This window comes from Taurulus bubalis (assembly GCF_910589615.1).
Source record: "Taurulus bubalis genome assembly, chromosome: 2".
Lineage (NCBI taxonomy): Eukaryota > Metazoa > Chordata > Actinopteri > Perciformes > Cottidae > Taurulus > Taurulus bubalis.
The window spans coordinates 22,666,538-22,676,754 of record NC_136590.1 but is presented as its reverse complement, the minus strand read 5'-3'; the positions used below and the strand labels follow the sequence as shown (position 1 = coordinate 22,676,754).

At 39.8% G+C, this 10,217-nt stretch overlaps 1 protein-coding gene across 1 annotated transcript; it reads right to left on the bottom strand.

The window, feature by feature from the left end:
* Positions 1-910: 910 nt before the first annotated feature.
* slc25a14 (solute carrier family 25 member 14) lies at positions 911-10,002 on the bottom strand. The gene is made up of 9 exons (XM_079237638.1): positions 9,902-10,002; positions 9,283-9,430; positions 6,900-7,038; positions 6,001-6,095; positions 3,636-3,721; positions 2,967-3,062; positions 2,286-2,410; positions 1,928-2,141; positions 911-969 (listed from the first exon to the last, which is right to left on the bottom strand). Exons 2-9 carry the CDS (start codon positions 9,344-9,346, stop codon positions 928-930), a joined length of 861 nt encoding a protein of 286 aa, XP_079093764.1. The 5' UTR covers positions 9,347-9,430; positions 9,902-10,002; the 3' UTR covers positions 911-927.
* Positions 10,003-10,217: the final 215 nt, after the last annotated feature.

The window sequence follows — 10,217 nt, the reverse complement described above, 5'->3', positions numbered from 1 at the left end:
TGAAGAGGTACTTTGAACTCTGAATATTCTTCTATATTAAAGTTATATGATTGCACGAGAGAGGAAACAATTAATTACATTTACTAGAAAAAAAATACTTGAACATTCTCAGATTTTATAAGCTTACAAACTTTGGCTGAACCTCACATCACGTCATGTTCATATTTAGTTATGTTCATAAAAGACCATGAACATTAGAACGCCACTTTAGGAAAGACGTAATTTTTTTAATCTGAATGTCCCCCTCGTCCAGCTTCGTAATTTATTTATTGTACCCGATACAGCGTTGAACATTTTCCATACAGAGATTAACCGTTAATCCTCTGTTCTCTCTCAGTTCAGTAACTACCTGTAACAGTCCGTTATTCATCTTTCTGCCATCTCATACGTGTTCAAAATACTGGGTTCCTACACAGCATTCACTTTAAAAATGTCACCTAATTACCTTTTTTTTTTTTTTAAACTGTGTAATCAGCGCTTATTAAGAAATACATTTTCCCATTCCCCTCCCCCCCCCCCCCCCCCCCCAGATCTTTGAAGGCGAAACAATCACAAGTGTCGTCTCCGTTCGCCTGGCGAAAATTCACCAAATCCATCAGTTGGTAAACTCTCGTCTTTTTCCGATCCGTCTTCTGCTACAACGGGAACATTTAGCTGCCTGGTGGAGTGTCGGAGGAAAGCAACGGCGAGAGCGATCACCGTCAACAACAAGATTGGAAAACACAACCAGTGACAAATAAATTAAAACACGTAAAAAGAAGAAGAGAGAAACATACGATTTGGATGAGCATGGGCAGGTAACTAATTATAGTGTCGCATCATTGGTATGAGTTTGACAGGAGTGTGAATAAGCTCCGGGTGCTGCCGTGCTGACACCCGTCTGACGCCCAACACAGTCACACAGACCAGTCCCACTTCCTGCTCCAGTTAAAGCGGGAGCTTCTTCAGCTGCTCGAAGGTGATGAAGAACTGGAATGTGCGTTGAGGAAAAAGCAACAGTAAAAAGAGTCATTTTCACTCGCAGAACACAGGTTTTCAGGAAAAAGACATTGCTGTTTTTTTTCTTTTGCGCTTTGAGTACCAAAAGTCGAGTGACATATAGTCCCAATATATATTGGAGAGAAAGCCGACATCTCTACCACTCAAACCAAAACAATCTAGATTGATAAATAGCACAAAAGGTAAGAGGAGGAATATGTATTTTTGATTTTGGGGTCCCTTTAAACATTCCTTATTTCAATAAACAGTATTGTAAAAACTACAGTACTTCATTTATATTGTCTCATGGGATAAACCTTCATATCTCTTAATGGAAAAAAATAGAGTTTGTGTTATTGTGGTTGTATAAATGTAATTTGTGGCGCTATTAGATTGCTGCTAGACGGCCCCGTTGCCTTTTGAACGAGGAGAGTAGGAGAGCATAAAAACATGTCGTGATTGTTTAGCCATTTTTCTTCTAAAACATTTTGACTTGTGAAGTTATGAGAAATGTTGGGATCACACAAGCCAGAAAAAATCCTACGCAGCCACCACTGGAATCTAATCCGACAAAGATTATATTACATTACATTTGATTTAGCTGACGCTTTGATTCAAAGCGACTTACAATAAGTGCATTCAAACTCAGAACAACAAGAATCAAGAAAGTACAATTTCTTCAATAAAGTTAAACTACAAAGTTCTATCAGTAAGTGCCATTTAAGTGCTACAAAAGTGCTACTATGGTGCTACTTTCCTTATTCAAGGTATAGTAAAAAAAAGATGCGTTTTTAGTTTGCGACGGGAAGATGTAGAGACTTTCTGCTGTCCTGATGTCAATGGGGAGCTCATTCCACCATTGAGGAGCCGGGACAGCAAACAGTCGTGACTTTGTTAACACCAATCATATTAGTGTGGCCTGATCTTATCTGTGTGTTTTAAAGGATACAATGATGTTCCAAGGCCCCAGCCGCAGCCAGTTGGGCCAGAATCCTTTATAGAGAGCGAAGAAGCCCTCGCTCTTCCACGTCTGCATCAGTCCGTCCATCGTTCCTTTGTACATGGGGGCTCCCGACGAAACTCGCTGGTTCATCATACGGGTCCGGACCACGTCCACGGGGTTGGAGGCCAGCGCCCCGGCCAAGCCACACGTGAAGCTGGAACTGTACAAACAACCAGGCAATTAACAAGGTGAACGGATCAGTCCAAAGCTGAGGAGATCTTTCAAAAGTCAAAATATATAGAAATAGCGCAGTTTTTCTGTGTTAAAATACAGAAATGTATGATCATAAAGAGTTTAAACTTACATAAAATGTGTCATAATAGTGTCTCCCATTTGGCCTGAGTGAAGGAGGTGCTTCTTCGTTATGTCATAGACAGGAAGTTCCACCCCAACGACAATGGCCGCTCGCTGCGCTGTGGGGATGACACCCTGAGGAGGAGGAGGAGGATGAAGAAAATAAGTCTTACTGCATTCAAAAGTATTAATATCAAAATATACTTAAAAGTAAAAACAACAAAGGCTTTGCTTTTTGAGAACGGAAGCAATGACCACTATACCAGACACACAAGGTGATTGACAGATCTCTATGAGAGATGTATAGGGCGTCTCCACGTCACTCCTTCTCAGTCCAGATATGGTCACTTCCTGTTCATTGGTTGCAAAAAAGCCAAGACGGCAACTGCGAAATCCACGAACTTGGGGATTCATAAGGTCCACAAACCAACGGGTGACGTCACCATAACTACGGCCACTTCTTATATTAAGTCTGTGGTTCTTACTCGACTAGATTTCATTTGCTAAAACTAACTAACTTACTTATTGTTTTCTTTGACTTTAAAACAACTTTTAGTCAACTGAAACGTGACCAAAGCAAACGGATGAGGTTGGCAAAATAAATTAAAAATTAAAAAAAGACATTTGACACTCGTACATACATACACTTTATGCACAAAGACATCACGAGACATGGTAACCCAGCACTCACCCTCCACAGCCCTCTGGTTCCCTCGGTCTGGTAGATGTTCATGAAGTTGGACATCATGCTGCCTTGGAGCAAACTGCCCTGCGCCTGCATTCTGATCTGCAACAAAAACACACACAAACAACAACAACAACAAAAACGGTCAAACATTGTGAACCCCCTCAATGCAACAGAGTGTCTGAACTCGGGTTTGAAAAATTATTTTGAAAATCAAAAAATACATAAAACATTCGAGGATGTAATCAGCACATCTTCTTGATGAACAAGATCATCATCGATTAATTTGCAGGTTTAAACAAGTGAAATATCTTTTACTTTTTAAGACCACACGATAAAATGTAAAACCCGTTTGTGTTTTGTGGCGAGAGTAGCAAAGGTATAATGGAAAATTTGTCAAAATACTTAAAAGTACATGGATTTATTAACATGTTTAAACAATACAATAACAATATAAAACGGCAATGAATATATTTGGGTTTGACCGCTTTCAGTGCTGCTACAGACCCAAATATTGGGACGGCCGTTTATTTAAAAATCACATTATGTTTGGTTGATTTAACTTTCTTTAAGGAAGTGTATCTGATCAAATGGGAGCATTTTAGCAGAGGATCTTGATATACATGTATATATTGCTGACTACATATATTGTTGTCCCCCAGCATTAAGGGTCACCTTGAGGACGTCAGTGGGGTTGGCAAGAGAAGAGGACAGGACTCCAGACACGACACCGCAGAAGACGTTGATGACCATCGTCTCGTCTGAAAGAGACAAGAAATATGAATACACATACAGACACACACACACACGCACACACACACACACACACACACACGCACACACACACACACACACACACACACAGCCTTTTATTGCTAAAAAGGGATTATTCCCCATATAATCCCCCCATAAAATGGCAAATTGTTTGTTTTATTATAGCTTTTACAAATAAATCAAACAAGATATGAAGTGTAAAGTGATTTTAGTGACGGTTGATGGACAGAGCTCGGCCTCTTCTTCTTAAATCAACCTTTTCATCTCAAGCCAATTACCATATTTTCCAAAATTGTCGACCTCCTCCTTTAAGAAAACCAAACCCCAGAAGGACAAAACGTAACGTCAAACGGTGCTAATTAAATCCCTATAATGGTAATGATCTACAACCGAGTGCTCAAATTTAGGGCTCCAACTCGCCAACACTTATCGATTCATCTGTATGTCATTTTGTGGATTAATCGTGTCGTCATTGCGTCTTCTTTAAGTGTCTTGGACCAACAGTCCAAAACCAAGCGACAGAGAGAAATGAAGCATAATGTGGCTTTATTGTGGACAAATTATGTTTTTTTAGTTTATATATAGTTTTTGAATTGTGCCATGAATCACACTTATGTTTGTCAATATAAAAGATAATTTTGCACGTCAAGGAATTATATATCTGTAGCATTTCTGTCTTTGTCATTAGATAAAAGGTTGGTCATATTTTATCTTAAGCTTGGACTGAAGTGTGTCACAGAACAGCCATCATGTAGTCTCTTTGGGTTTTGAACGATGGAAAATGTGTCTTATTTCTATTTCAAATCAAATATGGAATTGTGTTCTCCCTATGAGATCGATGTCAGGAGCACTTACAGCTGCCCGAGTCCCTCTCTCGTTCTCCCCATCGTCTCTCTTTCTGACTCCCCTCTTCCCTCCCTCCATCCCTCCTTCCTGGAGGCTCTTTGTCTCTTATTTAGCTTTCAAATTAGTGCCGGTGGGTTAACACACTCTGAAACACAGTCTGCTTCCAGGCGGGTAAACAAAGGTGCTCACGACACATTCAACCCTGGTTTGGTGGAAGTGAGATGTACAGAGATCTGTTGAACACCAACATCACTGGGTTAACCTGCTGTGCACTTCATGTTTGTATTATTTACAAATAGTGGTGCAACTCATAACACTTATGGATCTCAGATCGGATCTGAAAAACAGAAAAAAGGGAGTAAATATATCTTTTAGATCCCTGGTCATGTTCTTTTTGCCGCTGATACTAATTATTGATCATTGATGATCTACATTAACAGATACAGATCGCTTTGTTTGATTATAGCGGCTGGTCTACAAGGATCCTGAATATTTATTTATTGTCATCGTCCCAAAAATCATGTTAACTGTTAAGTCAGTAAACAATCAGAAATACTATACATGTTATACTTTTACTTTGTTTTAGTAATTTATTTTCTTCATAAAAACACAAATTAAGGGATTAAAAGATTGTATTTTTATACAATGTATTGCTAATTTACCTTCATCTAGTACTCATTTCTCATTGAACAGAGCCGAAACGCATCATAACGTAACTGAACTGAACCCCCTGTGGTTATCCGTTAGCGGTGCTGCTAACGTTATTAGCTCTCCTCCTGTTGGTTTACACACTAATTGCTTGTTTACAATGTCACATGGTTAGAAACTAGAGAAACATCAATGACGTCCTGATAACTTTTACTGAATATCATAACGATAACGATCGTCAGTAAAACAGTTTAAATTAGTACTGGCTGAAGGTAAGTTATAAAGTTGTCATGATGTGTTCAATGTAATCTAGTAAAATGTAATGTTGGTGATGAATTAGAATAAATCCAGTTTGAAGGAGATATTTTCACATGAATATAAAATAGATATTAGAGATTAATTATGAGCCTTTTAACTTCCTAACACAGATTATAAAACATCATTAAAACTACTAGTGATACATTTATTCAAATTACAATAAAAAAACAACAACGTATTTCCTATTTTAAATTGCGTGTTTTTAGCAAATAACCATTTGCATTGCTCGCTCTCAGTACCATTCAAACCACCTCCTGTGGTGCATTGTTTGGCCATCTGCTGAGCGAGAAACAAATTTCTTATTGTCGAAAAAGCTTTCAAGTTTTCCGTTCTGGGAATAGTCTCCTTCTGTTTTCAGGCTGTAGATTCAGAGCTTTAAGATGAAAGATTTTTTTTTAAAGAAGAGGTTAACAGAAAGGTAGAAGACAGGATGTTAGAGGCAGACAGCACTCACCTTCTGGATGAGTAACAAACAGCCTCTTCAGGGAGTTGTAGGTTCCTATCTTGATCGTCCCGTAAGAAGCTTGTCTCAACAGGGCAGGAGAAATCCTGAGAGGAGGAGTGAAGCATGTTCATTAGCTTTAACCCCAGAGGTTAGCCGTGTTCAAAGCAACAAGATGTCAGTCTTATTGAGGAGTTCTGAACATTCAAGCTCACTGTTCATCACGCAAAAGCAGAGATGAATCTTAATCACTTGAATCAAAACCCGCTGCTTTGAAAGTCAAAGAGAAGCTGGAATACATGTCCTGTTCCACTGGGCTCCTTTCAAATCTGTAGTTGGATTCACACTTTCACAAAGTGAAACAGTTCTGCGAGTGCAAAGCTCATCACTGCACAAGCTGTTTCCATCCACGCAGAGCATCATGTGTTGAGTTTAACAGACATGACAGGAAAGCGGTTTATCTAGTATCACATCACAAGCTTGTAGATAGAAGAAGAAACTCGTAGCGGTGTGAATCTTCCAGTTTCTCCTGATTCGATTGCAATTCAAAACAGATTCTGCGTTCAGTAAATAGGGAATCTCTTTTTCTGTGTTTTTAAATATGAGTCGGGAAGCCGACACCAAAACTGACTTTACTTTTAATGTTATCAAACTAAAATAAATGCTCACCTCTGGTCCCAATATTGTCCCTTAATCAATACTGGAGTACTAGGTACACAAGTTCTTGTACTTTCAGAAAGTACTTCGCCTCACCCAGGACTTTTTAATGGGGGGTAAAAAGTCCCCAGAACTTAACTTAGCCCTGTGGTCGTAAAGAGGTGAGTTCCTCCATGGGGAAGGTTCCTGTGGTTGCACGGAGGGAAATGAGTGTGTTTGACTTTGTGCAAAACCGAATAAAGCCTTTTCCATACCCGGAGTAGAGCGCTCGGATGCCCTCCTCCTTGCCGATCTTGAAGAGGGCGTGGAACATGCCTCTGTAGCGGACCTCCGTGTACTGGGACTGACCCTGGACCTGTAAGCGAGTCTTTGTCAGGTCAATGGGAAAGGTCCCTGAGGATGATTACAAATATAAGAATAAGAAAAACAACAGGACAACCGTAATAGAAAAGAAAAAATAAATGTAGTGGAGTCAAAGAAATGCTGCAGTTGATAATGATTCTGTATACAGGATATTTTGCACCAAATATTGACAAAATATCAAATTCATAGTGCTAAGTAACCCAGTTTCACTTGTGTATCATCATTACATCCAAGTCAGAGCATGAGACATTTTATCATTAAAGAAAAAAATGAAGAAAAAAAAAAAGATTTCTGCGAGATTCTCAACCCAATAGAGCATCTTTGGGATGTGGTGGAACGGGAGCTTCGTGCCCTGGATGTGCATCCCACAAATCTCCATCAACTGCAAGATGCTATCCTATCAATATGGGCCAACATTTCTAAAGAATGCTTTCAGCACCTTGTTGAATCAATGGCACGTAGAATTAAGGCAGTTCTGAAGGCGAAAGGGGGTCAAACACAGTATTAGTATGGTGTTCCTAATAATCCTTTCGGTGAGTGTATATATATATATACAAAAAATAACTAGTAGAACCTTTACATTTTTGGCTCATGTCTTGATTAGCAAAAAAAAAAGTCGCAACTTGGGAAATGGGTAATAGATCTTATTCATCCTGCAGCACACGTTAACTGCGTACCTTTATATTAGTATCGTCTAGGGCTGCAACAACGAATAGATGAAATCGATAAAAATCGATTATCAAAAGTGTTGGCAACGAATTTCATTATCGATTCGTTGTGTCGCGCGATTAATACGCTGGGCAATAAGTCGCGGAGAAGAAAAAAAAAGAGCGGAGCAGAGCAACTGGCCGGCCAGCGTTTCTGAGATTGGAGTGAGACACGAGAAAAGCTGAGGTTGTGATGTTCTCAAAAATAGAAGATCTTTGACAAGTCGAGTCTTGGCCAATCAGCGTCTTCATGTTCCTCAAACTTTTTTTTACTGGAAGCTAGTCAGCTTGCTATCACGTTAGCTAACGTGTTTGGGTTATGTATTGTCGTTAAAGTTACGTTATGTTCCGTTACAGTTCAGTCTTGCTTGTAAAAAAACGTAACGTGATGAAACATGCCGTCACCCCCCCCGGTCTGGTTCAGTTCACGCTGTCACTCGTTAACGTTAAACCGGCACACCGGCGGATCTGGCTGCAGGTTTTTTTTTTTTTTTTTTTTACTCAAAGTAGAATGAAGCAAATCCCGTAGTTGGGCTTAGCCAACAACGTGACGTCGTGGTCATAAGAGACCCAGAATGAAAGAGTTTAAGGAAGAGGACGCTCTATATGTAGCAGTACAGCTTCCCTCTGTCCCAGTATTTCATACATATTGATAAAGCAGGGCATGCTAAATGCTGCCTCTGGAGGGATCAATTACAGTAAAAAGGGCTCACATTTGGCAGATGTAAAGTATACATGTGTATGTTTTTAGTGTTAGTCCATTTTATTGTTTTAATTAACAGCTCAGGGATGTTCAAGGAGCAACCTGTTTGTGCACTTTCTGAAGATGTTTTGCACTGTCACTTCTGTTTTTGAATAAAGGGTTGGAAATTTTTTTTTTGATAAAAACATTTTTTTATCCGATTCATCGAAAAAATAATCAACCGATTAATCGATTATTAAAATAATCGTTAGTTGCAGCCCTAGTATCGTCTGTATTCTCCTTTTCTGCACTCTTTGATGCCTCTCGTTTGCCAGTGTTGATGGGTCCATATCAAATTTCCCCACGGGGACAATAAAGTATAGGTCAATCTTTCCATTTACCTAACTGAGCCAAGCTCTGTACTGATAAAACATATAGATAGATAGATGCTAACTGCCAGTTTAATAATCGTGCTATTATCTAAATTACGCTATAAAGTAAGTAATTAGTGTGGATGTATACCAGCAACCTGACCTGATGTCTAACTTGCGTGAGTCAGGTACATCTGCAGTTGCAGGACAGACAAAATGTGCACCAAAGAGCTTTGATATGCATTCAGCTGGATGTACGTTGCTGATGCAACATTTTCCTGCGCCTGCAAAAAGATTTGCTGCTGTGGCATTATCAAATATATAATATATACATACATACATACATACATATATATATATATATATATATATATATATATATATATATATATATATATATATATATATATATATATATACACATACATACATACATATACATACATACATACATACATACACATACACATGACCGTCGAGATATCTGTATGTGGGGCTGCATCACGTAGCCTACCGAATTCTGCGACAATCGAGGCCATCCCTCCGTAGATGAACGGCTCCCAGTTCAAGTTGACCATCTCTGCGGAGGCGGCTGCGTCCACCTGCTGCAGCCCGGCTACCAAACACAGCAGCAGGCCGCCCAGACAGAGGTCAACGCAATGCTGCAACCGCAGACGAAACAACATGGCGATAAAACAGTCAGGACCGAGTGGTGCTACGAATCAGCGCGGCTCCTCAACATCAGCATCCCCAGCGAACTGTGCCGGAAAGAGACGCCCGCTGCGCTGAACACAGCGGAGGGAGGGAGGGGAGGGGGAGAGAGACCGGGGCTCGCTCGCCATTGGCTAAGAGGTCAGTCAAGCAAAAACATTACAAGCGATTTAATTGGCTTATGCGCTGGTGAGGGCGGGTCGAGAATGGAACGTTCACTGAAGGCAACAGAGTCGCGAAAATTAAATGAAAGTTATTCACTGTCGCTAACGTTTGTCATGATATCAAAAGAGATGATGTATTAATCATGTTCGCTGTTTTGCTGATGTGCGAATTTTAAAAGCTAAAAATCGTGTGTTTTTAGATATTTTGAAATGGCCTTTATAACTGCAAAACGCTGCTATATATGTCACGTAACATACCTGTTGAGTCGATGAAATCCGCGAGCTACTATTTGAGTTGGTTTTCCATGACTTCACGCACAGCTTGACTTTAATAAAGTAGCAGAAAACTTCTCGTCCGCTCTCAGCTTATCATTTCAGCTAATGTCAAATAAACCAGAAATGAGCTTCTTCTTCTTCTCCTCCTCCTCCGCTGTTCTTCTTCTTCTTCTTTGAGGTTTAACGGCAGCAGACACACTCGTTACCGCCATCTTCTGGAGCTAGTTAACTCGCATTGATCAGTTATTTTCCTTTCTCCTATCACGTCATTTAAACTCTTTAGTTTGGGACTTTGTTG

Bases quoted from the DNA above. Each gene is read 5' to 3' on its own strand.
- slc25a14 (XM_079237638.1), bottom strand. From the start codon at position 9,346: ATGGTCAACTTGAACTGGGAGCCGTTCATCTACGGAGGGATGGCCTCG. The intron at 3,063-3,635 runs GTGACCCTTAAT...TTTTTGTTGCAG, and splicing joins ACCCCACTGACGTCCTCAAG to ATCAGAATGCAGGCGCAGGG. The intron at 2,142-2,285 runs GTAAGTTTAAAC...TTGTTTGTACAG, and splicing joins ACTATTATGACACATTTTAT to TTCCAGCTTCACGTGTGGCT.